Source organism: Lygodium microphyllum, chromosome 9, assembly GCF_053477565.2.
Source record: "Lygodium microphyllum isolate KBCC chromosome 9, Lygodium_microphyllum_v1.1.10, whole genome shotgun sequence".
Classification (NCBI taxonomy): domain Eukaryota; kingdom Viridiplantae; phylum Streptophyta; class Polypodiopsida; order Schizaeales; family Lygodiaceae; genus Lygodium; species Lygodium microphyllum.
This window is the reverse complement of record NC_141143.1, coordinates 75501038-75515959: the sequence shown is the minus strand read 5'-3', so window position 1 is coordinate 75515959 and position 14922 is coordinate 75501038. Positions and strand designations below refer to the sequence as shown.

Genomic DNA, 14922 nt, shown 5'->3' with positions numbered 1-14922 from the left:
AAATATACTAGCAAGGCACTTAGTTTCAATACCCCTAAAGGTTTTATAGATGTTGTCTAAGCTTCAACATAGATGGAATACTCTATACATATGATTGAACTTTGAAGCATAAATGTATGATATAGTACAAGAATATAAGTTGGTTAGTAAGCCAATATTCCCAATGAATCATTTGTAATTTTCATGGGAACCAAACATATTAGAGAATTATTGAAGCAAGCTAGATCACATACCAAGTAAATAGTAGGAACCTCAAGTTTATTCCAAATGCATGAGTGGCTTATAATCCGCACATTAGAATCTCAATTTGCCACATTAGAATACTACATGTGTGTGTGTGTGTGTGAACCTTAGGCTTCCAATTCCATTTTCAAAAAGTGTTTAGAATTTTTACAAAAGATAGTAGTACATGACGAAAGTTGAAATGTTAGATATAATTTAATGCTACACTCTTTGAGCTTTCAAATATTCTCCTACGGAACGCTTCAAGATTTCAACGTAAAGGTGATGCACGCTAGTTTCATTGCACAAAAGGGGCAACAGGCATACCATGGACCAATATGTGCACATAAAGTTCCTCCAAGTTGTAAAACAATTTTTATTGAAGCATACAAAGGTCCTCCTTTTTAAAACTTAAACGAGGAAAAAGGTAGTCTTGCAAATTGCAATAGATTTTAATAAATCATGAGGCCTTAAAACATGATATAATGGTTAGATGCATTTATTAATAAAACATTGTATGAGCTAAAGGAACAATAGCATCCTCTCATGCAACCAATAGTTTGGATCATTCGCATGTTTGTGTGAGAAATTTCCCCAATTCTAAGCACAAAAAATTTCCAAACAAACTTTTAAAAACAATGCATCATAGTAGGGCGACGATTTGCATCACAAATTGTAATGACGAATGGTCCACCTTTGTTCTTGATAAGTCTTAACTCTTCAAATAAATCAATTTGCACAAATCCTAAGCTCAATGGTGACAAGAAAAAGCATACCACAAATCAATGGTGACAATAAAAAACATACCATGAGTAAAGAAAATCTAATAAACATGCTGAGGTTTACTTTTATGATAAAAACACATACCTTCACCACAACAAGCAAACAGAGTAGAATTTTACTATGGTTGTGCGAAATGTCTTATGGATACTTTGAGCATTGAAGATTAATTGATAAAGCAAGCATATTATTTTTCAAAACTATCACTATTTGACAAGATGTTTAAAATATACAAATTAGCATGTCAAACTGAGCTATATAGGAAATATAAATAGTAATCTAAAAGAAAGGTAGGTAGCTATAGAGAGGAAAAACAACTTGCATAAGGAGCATTTACAAAGTTTTCTTCTAGATGTAGATTTTCAAAGGCAAATCAGGACTTCAAAATGTTGACATTATGGAGAGGATGCTTAATAAATAATCAAATATGGTTTTAAGTTTCTCAAAAACCCTAAAAGGCATTAACTACAGGATTAATCATAAGAGAAGAATGATCCAACATAGTAATTAAGTTATTCTCATATCTTAACAATGACCTAAGTTCAAGCACTTTATGTAAAAATGTATTGAAGGGATATTTGAGACATGTAATGCAATCAAATTATGTATCAACTTGTGTATAATGGTTCAAGAAACATGAAGGATTATTGATCTATTTTAAAACTTTAAACAAACAACCCAATGTTAGTACTACTTATGTGTGCATGCTTTTTCTAGACCTTATGAAGTTAGAAGTAAGAGGCAACATCAAAATGTATCTATTACAAATGTTTTAAGCTAGTATAGCCATATTAAAGGGTCTATGCTATCATAAGTCATCCTAATATGATGAGTATGACAATGCTTTGATAGATAATACAAAAGAACAAATGGCAATGGTGCATACACATGATATGAATTTGAAATACATGAAGCTCTTGAATCACCAAAACATGGAGTGTAAATGTTGCACTTAGGAACAAAATACCACGATATGCATCAATATGCATGCATTAGCTATTTCTGTATGGTCACCAAATGTAACATGATATATAGGTTCAGTGCATGCATGGAATGCTTGAATGGATTTGTTTTGCAAGAGCCTATGATGCTTTCTAGGAGAGCTAGGGTTGGGGGTTGGAGTGTTGTCTTCTTTGGTCGATGAGGTTGTTTGCCCTTGCCTTTAGCCATGGCAAGTAGCTCAGGGACACTTGCAAGATAGAACCTAAGAATAGCATGCAAGGGTGAAATCTTGAAATTACAAGACAAGGTATGGCATATGCTATCTCTTGTGGCAAGAAGGTTGTTGTTCATCTTCCTTCTCCTCTTGCTCCTCCTCAAGGGTCATCAATGGTAGATCAACTAGCATAAGAAAGACCCATTAATAACCATGCTCCTCTTCCTTCTTGTCCTCCTCCTCCTCTTGTGGTGGTCATCAATAGTAGGCCAACTTGCATTAGAAAGACCCAACCATTAATAAGCACGCTTTTGTGAGAATCAAGGATGCACAAAATGATGACAATTCTTTTGACGATCCAATTGCATGCACAAACATACTCCTAGTTCTTTCCTTTGATTTGTGTCCTTCTCCAACAAGTACTAAACGTATCATCATGAGAGAAGTTGTATCATAGAGCTGCATGCAAGGAAAGAGAGACAGATTTGGTGAGCTTGAATTCACTAAATTAAAGCAAGATCTCTCTCAAGATAGATGGAAAGAAAAAATAGGGAACTTAGATTTAACTAAGAATTCTGAAATAAAAAAGTTGAAAAGTGGGTCACTTAGCTCAAGTACAGTGTGGATAAATTTTTTGGAGGCAGGCACCATCTTGCCATTGCACCATTGTAATAGCATATGCCCCCAAAGGGCAATACTAACAAAAAGTAGATTATGGTTGATTAGCCACCAAAGAGATAAGCACAAACAATAGTTTTACCAAGTGGTGGGGGCAATTAGATGGGCATGTTTGCTTGCACCATAATACCTAGGAGAAATAGTTCAACATTGGTTCCATGGATCAACATACATTTTTTATATAGTGATCAAGATGTCCTTTGGTTAGCTAACAATATAGAATATTTAACCACGAGAATACACTCATCACAACTATGGTGAAGTAATTTTTGCTTATCTATGTAGCATATTAGCCATTCATAGACAATATACATGGCCAAATTGAGTGAGTGATTTCTTGCATGGCTAGAAAATATTCACAAGATGTGGCTTTTGTGTGGAGTGCCTAGTATTCTTGATTAGTAGCTCACTTTTCTCTTCCAAAACCATGGAAAAATTTGTGCTACCATGGTTTAGCCCAAATAAAGGTCGATTGCAAATTGGGCTTTCTTTTTCTTTGAATATGAGAATTTATTAGGAAAATTGGCCTATCATCACATCTAAGAATACATGTGCAATCAATCTAGTTGATGTATCATATTTATCAATGTAAGAGAGTTCTTTGTTGTAATGGGGGATAGTTTAGGTGCATTACATGTTTGTGGTTTTTCTCATGCTGCCTGCTTGGAGATAACTAGACAAATTCTTTCATGTTTGTGAATTTTCTCATGCATACATTACATGTTAATGTTTTCCTCATGTGTTTTTCAATTTATACATTAGATAAAGAGCACTCACAGTTTTATGGAGCTAATAAGATTTGCCTAGATGTTGTGGCTTGAAATGTTCTCTCGGTAAAGAGTATCTTGCAAAACATAAAACAAAATTGAAGCAAGTTACTTGGCCAACATCTAATGGCTTCAATATTTTCCTATTTTTTGAATAGGAATCACACTATAACTTTGTAGAAGCATAGTAGTAACAAGCACAATCACATAAATATGCTATGCAAGTAACATATTGAAGAGTTGACACTCTCTTAGTTGTCATATAATTGTGGAGAAAAATGCTATTCCCTTGTATATGTTCAAGAAGGATAAGTACTTTTCTATACTGCTCAATATTGTAAAAATAAGTTTCAACACAAACAAAGATTTGGAAATAAATCTTGACCTTGGCAAAGATTATACTTTTGTAGATTACACCTATCTTTGCTGGAGTCAAACCTTGTGATGAAAATCGATCGACTTGTCATTGATTAACTATGTAGCAATATTAATTAGTTTAAGTACTATTAGCCACTGACCACTATTAATGTACCTTATTACTATTACTAGTCATAACCTTAAACTTATTAGCCCTAATTTCAAATGATTAACTACTACAACTATATACATTATTATCATTATTAGTATTAATCATAACTAGTAGTAAATATATGTTGTTACTATTATTAGATTTAACATTAGCCAACTACATTAATTTGACAGCTTGTGTAATAACTAAAGTATTAATTGAAACTAATTTCACTACCCTAACACTAATACCTATCACTAACTAATGCATAACATAACTAACTACTAACAACATCTAGCACCCTTAAATTAAGCACTCTAGTAACTAATTAACTAAAAACTATAATTAAATAACAACACTAATAAAACAACGCCAATGCTAATAATAATTTACATAAAGCAATGTTAATTCATTGTAGAACTAACAATGTAAATAAAACAACATTAATAACAATGTAAATAAATTAATACCACTTTAATGAGGATGATGTGGTGTCTTAAGACACATTTCTTTCATTGTTTTTCTCTATGGGTTGATGAATAATTCTTCTAAAACCCTAGATTAACCTCATTTAAAGGAGCATATCTTTGGGAGTTGAAATCCAACTTTGGACTCCATGATAAATATTTGACTAAGGACATGGGCATCCATGGATGAGAATGATAGGATCTTGAAATCTATCTCCACTGATTTGGGGTACCTTTCACTCTACTTGGTTCCTTGCATGCCTACATGAGTGGATTCCAATAGCTTCTCATTAGTCCTTGGGACCAACAATACTCATGTCGCCATGCAGTCATATCTTTGTTCTCAACTTTTATCTCTCTCAACACTCATGTGGACCTCCTTGATCATTGCTATCATTATTATTATCATATCATACGAACTATCTTTTCTATGGTAAGATCCCTCAATGGGATCTCGATGCTATCCTTTGAACATGCCTTAAAGGTGTTGGGTAGAGAGATTCACTGGTTGCTTTGGCCTTCTCAACCTTAAAGCCTCTCTCTCTCTCTATCTCTCCCTCTCACAAGAGTGTCATCAAAGACAAATTGAAGCATATTATTTCTACATTCCTCTCTTTGATGCATGGTATGCCCTTTTTGTCTCCATGTTCTTAAAAAAAAAAAAAACCCGTAAAAATAAAAGTAGTAGTTACGTTATTATGCATTATGCATGCGTCTTATTGAAATTTAATTGACTTTGAATTATTAGAAAATATGTTAAATGGTAAAAAATATCATGAATATGAACCTGAACAATGCAGTGTCGCCCTTCAGCCGAGCGTATATTTTCGATTAACCAACGAGACAAGCTCGCGGCGATGCTTCGGAGCAGCTCAGCTGTACTGAGTCCTATCCAAGATCAAATTCATGGTTACAGTCAGGTATGTGCTTTCAGAGTTCATTAGCTATGCTAGATCGAGGGAGGGATAAGTTTAATAGGATGGCAAGGTTTCCTGGTTAGACTCGGGGTTGTTCTCTGTGAGCTCTTTCAGGGGCTGAGGGTTACAGGTTGATTTGGTCGAGCTTGGAGGAACGACTGCAGCGGCATTCTCTTGCCTAGTTGCTAACCTCAGTGGCACGTTGATGGATGCTCCGCCGCAGCACCCGTTTTTCTGATGGACTAGTATTTGGTATATCTGGAGGATACACAATGGTTGGCCATGTGGGGCATGTTCGAGGATTGCTATTATTGTAAGTTACTTCCATGGTTTCGGCTAGTTTGATACTCGGAGATGAGGTTGCTCCTTGGATGGACATTCATTCCCACTCCCATTGTGCCTGCTTCTCCTTGGATGAATATTATTCACACCACCTCGGTTGTGCTGTCTTCATAATTCCCTTCTTTGTTCTTGTAGCTTTGTACTTTCTTAGCCTTTTGGCTCCATTAGTGTTTCTTGCATCTCTTTGGTTATGAGAGAGAGAGAGAGTGTGTTTGTGTGTGTGTGGTTTTAATATCTACAAGAGGCTGAATAGGCCTATGAGACAAAGATAAATGCATCTTTAGAAAGAAGAAAGGAAGAAAGATATATTGACGTTTGCAAAAGACCAATATTGCCTGTAAGACAAGACTAGAGTACATCTATGTACAATATCATCTTATCTCATGAGGTGAAAGAAAAATGCATTATAGTGTAAGGCTAATATCTAAACATCTAAAGATTTGTAAGTCTAGAAATTGTACAGACAAGATATATAGCTATAGTAACTCCTCTCTATACCTCAAGGTCAATATATAATCCCAACTATGATGTGCTCTAGGGCCGCTCTGTTGATGTATTAAGGGGTAATTTTTTGTGCCTCACAATGATGGCTTTGATTTGGCTAAAGTATGGGCCCCTTTGTTGTCTACTAGGTGCTCAAGGTTTCTGTGCTCAACAAAGCACAATAGCCCTATCTAGTGCGACTCCATATTGTGGGGTAGATGCAATTTGGTAGGATGACTTTGTCCTGGTTGAAGTAGTAGTGCTTGTGGAATTTGATTTGTGGAAGAAATCTGTCACTGCTCTTTGCTTGGGCTTGTAGGTGAGCTGGTCTCTTGTCTTGTAATAGTGTTGTGTAGCATCTCTGGTGCTCTAGGAGAAAAAGCCCTAGATATCTTTAGGTTCTTGTACTTCATGACATGGCCAAAGAGGTTTGAAGTCCTCATGGAAGAGACAATGAGGCCTCCCTTGTGTGAAGATATGCTAAGGTTTGCATTAAGGAAACACAGTATGTACGACCAAGATTGAAACACAAAGACTTAAACAATGACAAGCAAAGCTTAAACCCTATACGTAAGATGCAAATGCAAAACTCAAAACTCAAACATAGAGAAGAAATTTTGAAGTGAATGAATGCTATAAATGAATGTAAGAATGTACAGAATGCCTAAGGGCAGAGCAATGAAGTGTTGGAGAGTGACGTCTATTGGAGATGGATCCCAAGTGCTATGACCACTAGTTGGAGTGCAAAATACAAGGAAAACACCAAATGCTGATCACCAGTGTCAGGGAATTGAGGTGACTGCAAAGGATGATGGCAGCATAAGAAAGTTTTCAACACAGAAATAGAGTTGCTGCCTGGAGGAGAAATACCACAACTAGCTGTCGCCTGCAAAGGGAAGAACCAAACACAAGCTTTAGAAGATTACCTGATATTGAGAAAGGGCATTGTCAATTGTCTCTTGACTGAGTAGAAAGTAGTAGTTTGATTGTTGGTGATGGGTGGCAGATGGGATCAAAAGTAGTAGGAGGAGGGAGGGCGCAACAGGTGAGAACTGTGAAAGAAGGCGCCAGACATTGCAGGAGCTATGGAAGGGGTGGCAATAGTCGCGAAGGTTGGACCACCATGTGGATGAAGGTTGATGGCTGAAATCTACACACAAGGGTGAGAACCTAGACAAGGGGAATGAGATTGAATGAAGGAAATTTGCACAGAAGAACTGAGTTTCTCTATTTATAAATGTTGAATCTGCACAAAAGGAATGAGGTGAGAATCTGCACACAAGGGTGAGAACTTGCGTAGAAGAAACGAGTCGATCTATTTATGGACGTTGAAGGGTGTCCTAAAAAATTAGGGTTTTGAGGGACCATTGAAACTCTCTCGAATTACACACTAATTTTGCGTTTTTCATTAATTAAGTGTGTTTTGGGACTGTTTGAAGATACTAATTAGTTGTAAAGCGTGTTCTCAATATCCCCTCTCGGGCCCAAAATTGAGTCGAAAGGAAAGGCTTGCAATGTTTATCCCAATGCATCCCAACCCAAAGCAATTGGGGCATTGGACAAAGGGTGCACGAAGATTGCCCACAATGGCCTACCAAGACTATATGAGGCTTACTTTGGGACTAAGCCCGATGTTTCTTATTTAGGGTCTTTGGGTGTGATGCCTATGTTCACATTCCCAAGGCTCATCGTGATAAATTTGAAGCAGCTTCCCGAAGACAGGTATTTGTTGGCTATAGCTCCCAGTCCCAAGGCTATCGTTTGTATGATCCCGTCAAGCGGGATGTGTACACCAGTCGAGATGTGCGGTTTGTGGAGGTTCCGGCCATACCAGCGAGTGAGGAGCATCCCGTTCTTGGAGATCCAGGGGAGAGTTGGGCTTCCGCTACAGTTCCTTTGGAGCCCGCGCCTTTTGCTTCTGATTTTGTTTCTGACACAGAGTCTACTGTTCCACTGGTCACCCCCGAGGAGTTACCACCGGTGGATATCCCAGAGTCTTCAGCTGCTGGAGAGAGACGAGGAGAGGTTCGGCCTCCTCCTCGTTGGGCCCATGACACACTCTGTGATTCAGGGATCGAGGGGGTTCCTGAGGAGTGGGGACCGCAGGATGGTCCGCGGCGGTCACGGAGGCACCAGCCACATTCTACGGAGCTTGTTTGCTCTAACTATTGTTTGATGACCCGTGGTATGCAGGATTGAGAACCCACCTCCGTGAAGGAGGCTTTACAGTCCGCACCATGGAAGAAAGCTATGGAAGCCGAGTTGGAGGCTATTGAGAGGAATGGCACTTGGTCACTCGTGCCACGCCCCCCGAATAAGGAGGTGATTGGCGTCAAATGGGTCTTCAAGACCAAGTACCTTAGCGATGGTTCTTTGGACAAGCACAAGGCTCGCCTTGTTGCTAAAGGTTTTGCATAGCGCCCAGGGATTGATTGTCATGATACTTTTGCCCCCACTGCTCGTATGGCGACTATTCGAGTTGTTCTTGCCTTGGCTGGCCATAGGAGATGGCTTGTCTACCAGTTGGATGTGAAGTCGGCCTTCCTCAATGGTGATTTGAAGGAGGAGATCTACGTAGAGCAGCCTCCTGGCTTTGGATCTTCAGATGGGAAAGTCTACAGGTTGAAGAAGGCCTTGTATGGCCTCAAGCAGGCTCCGCGTGCATGGAACGAGAAGATTGATTCGTGCCTTCAGTCACAGTTGGGATATCGGCGTTCTAAGGCCGATCCACAGCTTTATGTACACACTTCCGAGGCTGGTTGTGTGCTTTTTGTGTTGTATGTTGATGATTTGATTGTCACAGGTGATCATGCACAGAAGGTCCAAGAGACGAAGGCAGCTTTACATCGGACGTTCGAGATGACGGACTTGGGTCTACTCCATTTCTTTTTGGGCCATGAAATTTATCAGTCTCAGAGGGGGATTTTCATCTCTCAACAGAGATATGTACAGGAGCTCTCGGTTTCTTTTGCGATGGAGGATTGTTGGACCCTTTCTACTCCTATGGATCCGAATTGGAAGGCCACTTCCCATTCCGCTTCTCCCATGGCGGATGCTTCCCGCTATCGTCAGTTGATTGGATCATTGATTTGGCTCCTCAACACTCGTGTTGATCTTTGTTTTGCTGTTGGCCTCTTGGCAGGGTTTATGAGTGAACCTCAGACGGTGCATTGGCAGGTTGCTCAAAGGATACTTTGGTATTTGAGGGGGATGTCTGATTTAGAGATTCATTATCCCGCAGGCACAGGTGGTTCAGATCTTGTTCTTGCAGGTTGGAGCGACTCCGATTGGGCCGGTGATGTGGACCACAGGCGGTCTACTACAGGTTACTGTTTTACCTTGGGTGCAGGTGTTATCTCATGGAGTAGCAAGAAGCAGCCCACGGTAGCCCTTTTGTCTACTGAGGCGGAGTATCGGGCCGCGTCTTCCACCACATGTGAGGCTGTGTGGCTTCGGAGATTGTTGGAGGAGCTTGGCTGCCCCCGGACTCGTCCTACTTTGCTGCAATGCGACAATGAGAGTTGCATTGCCTTGGCACAGAATCCTGTTTTTCATGCCCGTACGAAGCACATAGAGATCGAGTACCATTTTATCAAAGAGAAGCTTCTGGATGAGACCATCACCGTGGAGTACTGCAAGACGGAGGACAATCTTGCAGATTTGTTTACGAAGGCACTTCCCTAGGCTCTACTTCGGAGACATTCCAGATCCCTCAGGCTTCTGCCCCGCCCAGGCTCTGAGAGGGGGTGTTAGAGATTAGTTGCCTGGTCGGACTGCACAGTCCACAGTCCAGTCGGACTGTACAGTGGCAGTCCGACCTGCTGCAGTACAGTCAGCTGCATTTAATGCAGCCGACCTGCATATTTTGGCGCCCAGGTTTTTGGCTATTTATAGCCGATTTTTCCAGCAGTCTCCCATATTCTTCTGCTCGCAGATTACAGGCTGGAGGCTCGCGCAGATTCCGTCTTTGTTCGCAGATTTCAGTCAGGAGATCGTGCAGACTGCAGCGGACTTTGAGGTGAACAGTAGGTTGCATCGTTGAGGTGGAGACACGCAGTCCAGCGCACTGTGCCCGTGTATATATCTGCATATCTTTGTATACAGCACACTTTATACAGCAGATCTTCATCTTCCACTGTCTCTTTCTCTCTCTTCTCTCTCTCTACGTTCTCTCTCTCTCAGTCCTACGCTTCCGCACTGCTGCACTCTGACATAGCATCCAACCAAAACTTTGGGGACAGCTTATTAGTTACATACATACATTGTTGAGCTATATAAAGTGTAGTACACTCATGAATAATATTCTACTTAGCCATGAAAGCATTGAACTCATGTTAAATGTATCCGCTCCTTCTATGAGTATGGAGAGTAACTAGCTTACAACCACTTCCATTTCCAGCCATCACCAAGAAGCTCTTAAAGCATGCAAATACTTCCGACTTGTGCTCCAACACATACAACCAACAATGATGTGTCAAGCCATGAGAAAAGGTCACAGAGGACACATGTCCCTCGATGGATTGGATGCGTATAGGACCACAAACATCACTATGCAGAACTTGCAATGTTTGATCAGCCCACATAGATCCACCTATTGGAAAGGAAGCATAATTCATTTTTCCAAGAATACAAATATTGATGCCTTTAATCAAGGGACATCAAACACGATGTTTTTGCTCCTAAGACAATGCAAGCTGCTATAATTAAGATGACCAAACTGAGCATGCTACAACTCGGTGCCATCCATGATTTTAGCATCCAATACTAGTGCATTCTTTGATGCTCTGCTCTCATACAAATCAAGCTTGTAGAGTCTATTGTATAATGTGCCCATGATAACGAGGTCATCCCATCACTGCAATCATGCACATTGCATCTATTCGTACAGGAATCTAACCATAGACATATAATGGATGAGACTGAAAGCAAATTTTTCTTAATGCCAGGCACATATGAGACATCTTTGAGCATAACAGTACTCCCATTCACTATAACAATGAAAATCTCACCAATGCCTTTGATTGCAAAGGAAGCATTGTTGGCACAAATGATTGATCCCCTTGGGTGCATTTCGTGGTGAGACAAACAGCCCATGAAAAGAGGTGAGGCAAACCACCACTGTAAAAAATTCAATTATCCTTGGTTTTTGCCATGGATAGGCTTTGTATATGCCATGAAAAATCATACGAGCATTGAACCATAAATCCATAAGATGGATGAATGTAAAAATGTGCCATGTTTGCCTCTGCATCCTTCACATTCGCTGAATTCTCAGCCACAATCATGCCCGATTACTACCTTTTCTCACTAGCAATACACATTCTCATTCTTTAATGACATGCCAAAATTTTCTACAAAAGTCACATCTTTTTCTTACCCTCATCTTTAGTGACATGAGAGTCTCAAGGTGGGGCTGCCTTCCCCTTTGCTTCAGATCTAGATTGTTGCCATAATTTGCCTTTGTCTCTATGGCTGGCTGCAAATGCCTAATTATCCATAACCATGCTTAGGTAATTAGCTTGAGAGTGCTCTTGTCGTAATGTGAAGGGTACCAACTCATTGAAAGAGTACAAATTTGCATTACCCCTTGTAAGCAAACAAAGAATAGTGGCAAAGCTTTGGTAATACTCTAGCAAATCAACCAAGACATTGGATACAAGAGATGCATTTGCAATGATCTAGGCAAGGCGTTCCTTGATATCCTTTATTTGTGTAATGTATGCATCAATTAAACCATGTTTTGTCATATGCTTTATCTCAAGTTGCTTACACAAGAAGGAAACATGTTTGTTATTGTGTACTTCATATAAAGAGGCAAGTACATCCCATGCATATTTGGCCGTTGTGCGTGACTATATGTGCGGGGTGACTTGTCTCTTGCATGAGAGTGCACTCAATGCATGTGCATGGGCATCTTTGTGAAGAAATGCTCCAAACATAGAAAACACAAAACCAATTGTATGACAAAGTACAAACTATTAAGCATTGAACACATTTAGGGTTAGGGTAACTTAGAGAGAGTGAACACAATGAATAATGAAGTGAATGACTACTGAATATACAATGCTAATGTAGCAAACACACTATGCAGTAAATACTGAACCTCGAACTTGTATCTCTGGGATCAAGGTAGAGGTTATGAGCTGGAGAGTGTGTCGTACTCCGAAATGGATCTTGAGATGTAGCAAGGCAGCCTTTGTGTGTCAAACACGAGCAAATGTAGCTAGAGAGATTGGATCTGATACAGACAGGCAGTGAGAAGAAAGAAAGATAAAAAACGTAGGTATTTAAGGAGAGAGAAAAATTGGGTGACAACTAGAGATAGTAGACGAATGTGCAAGAAGTGTAGGCGACAACTGGAGGAGAGAGAAACTCAGTAAACATAGGAATTGGATAATGGCGAGAGTGTCAGATTGATGGTGATAGCTCCAGTTGATGACATCAACAGTAAACACAAGGTTCAGACTGTAGGCGATAACTCTAGGGTATTAGGTGATAGCTCCAGAATGCAGGTGATAACTCCGGATACAGGCGATAGCTCATAGATGGAGTCGGAGATTGGAATCAAGCACTTGAAACCTGCAAAAGTTTGGGGTACCCAAAGTAGGGTTTAGCATGTGGGGTGCAATAACTCTCTAGGATTATGTTTCTTTTTAAAATAATAAGGTTTCTTTATCAATTAAGCGTGTTTTGGGGTTCTTTAAGTCAAGCTAATGGAGTTTCAGCTTAACATCCCCCTCTCAGCTCAAAACTGAGCCATGAGAAATAAGCCTTGTTTTTATTTTCTTTTATCCCAAGGCATTCCACCCCAAAGCAGCCAAGGCATCGGTCAAAGATTGTGCATTGGTTGCCCAATGACCTACCAAGACTATAGAGATGATGGTTATCATACCAAGGAAGCCCAAGTGATCACTTCAAAGAGGCTTGGGTATCGGACCAAGGGTACTTATCGGCTATCTAGGGGCCTACCAAGTCTTGCAAAGGCGGATAGAATCAACAATGGACTTTTTCATTTTGTTTGTTTTTGTTTTTGCTTTTTTTTAAAAGAGAGTTTTGGTTTAGTTCGTCACAAGATTCAACATTAAGTGAGGGTTTCAAATCAATGTTTGTCCGATTGAGTCAATGTGACCCAAAGTACAAGAAATAAGGATGGAGAGTCCCACTTCCTTCATAAAATAGGCAAAACAATCCCATTCATTAGTAGGATAAGTGCCTAGGGATTACCTAAAGGTATGTATGTGCGCCAATCACATGGAGAATATGTGGAGAGATGAGCAAGATGATGAATTAGTAAGCAAGGCAAGTAAAGCTAGCATGCAAGCATAGGGAAAATTAATCTTAGGAGATCGCCATGTGCAATGCCATGAGTATGGTGAATCCAGAGTTGATCACTCCAAGGGTGACCGAAAAGGGATAAATGGGCACAGATACATATTTACATGGACAGAATACCAATGCATGGGGTAATGCAAAGGAAGATGCAAGATTTCATGCTCATGTAGAATGTGGTGCGCTCTTTTACAATTAGGTCATCTTGACAATGTGGATGAAGTTACAAATATCCATAATGTACAATACAAAGTAAATAAATATGTGAGAGTGAAAAACTGTAAGCAACATTACTGTCACTATTAAGAAAAGGAAACCGCCCCCTCTCAAACTAGAAGTAAGAGAGAAGTATCCTTTCCCCATCAAGCTAAAAAGGTTGAGGAGGGTGTATCTAAGTTGATCCAAGATAGAAGGTACTGTAGAATTGACATGTTGACTGCCTTGGTCAAAATATTTGCAAAATTGTCATTGTAAGGCATAAACTCTAGGCGAATACTGTCTAGCTCAACCTGCTTTCTGGTGAGCTGCCACGTGCTATGTTTGAGGGGTGATGATCGGATTGCTCGCAAGGACAATAGCATGCCATGCCCAAGGTAACGAGGTAGCTGCCATGGGAATGTTGGGTGTTAGGATCCCCCGCCTAGTTAGAATCAATGTACCCCTGCAAGCATAAATCATGACCATAAGTGAGTCCATAATTAAGAGTATATCTTAAATATCTTAACATATAAAAACAAGTAATCCAACGAGACATTCTAAGTGCATTAAAATGTTGACTAAGCAAAACTAACCGAATATACTAAGATTTGACCTAGTATGAGCATTAAAGGTTGACCCGAGATATCCTTATGCAGATGGACATTGGGATCAAGAGGCGTGGCCACTGGCTATGTCTGACCAATGCAACACTGTTTCACCTATGAAGATATGCTAGGGTTTGCATAGAGGAAACACAACATGTATGATAAAGACTGAAACACAAAGACTCGGATAGAGACAAGCAAAACTCAAATCCTAAACACAAAACTCAAAAACTCAAAACTGAAACACAAAAACAAACACAAAGAGAAGAAAATCTGAAGTGAATGAATGTAAGAGTGTACAGAACGCCCAAGAGCAGAGCAATGCAACGTCAGAGAGTGACGTCCATCGAAGATGGATCCCAAGTGTTGTGACTACCAGTCGGTTTATTGGAGAGAGGAAGACTGTCAAATGTAGATCCCAACAAATGTTAGAGATGCTAATGATAACTGTGGATGATGCTTGATGATGT

General features: G+C 39.9%; 1 protein-coding gene across 7 annotated transcripts in view; it reads left to right on the top strand.

Annotated features, from left to right (window-relative positions):
* The first annotated feature begins 5378 nt into the window (after nucleotides 1-5378).
* Nucleotides 5379-14922, top strand: part of LOC148031192 (putative thiamine biosynthetic bifunctional enzyme, chloroplastic) — a 123661-nt gene continuing 114117 nt past the window's right edge. For 4 of the 7 annotated variants that reach the window (XM_087684724.1, XM_087684726.1, XM_087684722.1 and 1 more), the window contains exon 1: nucleotides 5379-5498. In XM_087684724.1, coding sequence (XP_087540850.1) covers nucleotides 5436-5498 — 63 coding nt within the window. In that variant the 5' untranslated portion in view covers nucleotides 5379-5435. Of the gene's footprint in view, nucleotides 5499-5609; nucleotides 5809-14922 lie in introns of all 7 variants that reach the window. The other 3 variants (XM_087684728.1, XM_087684727.1, XM_087684729.1) reach the window with 3 other exon arrangements.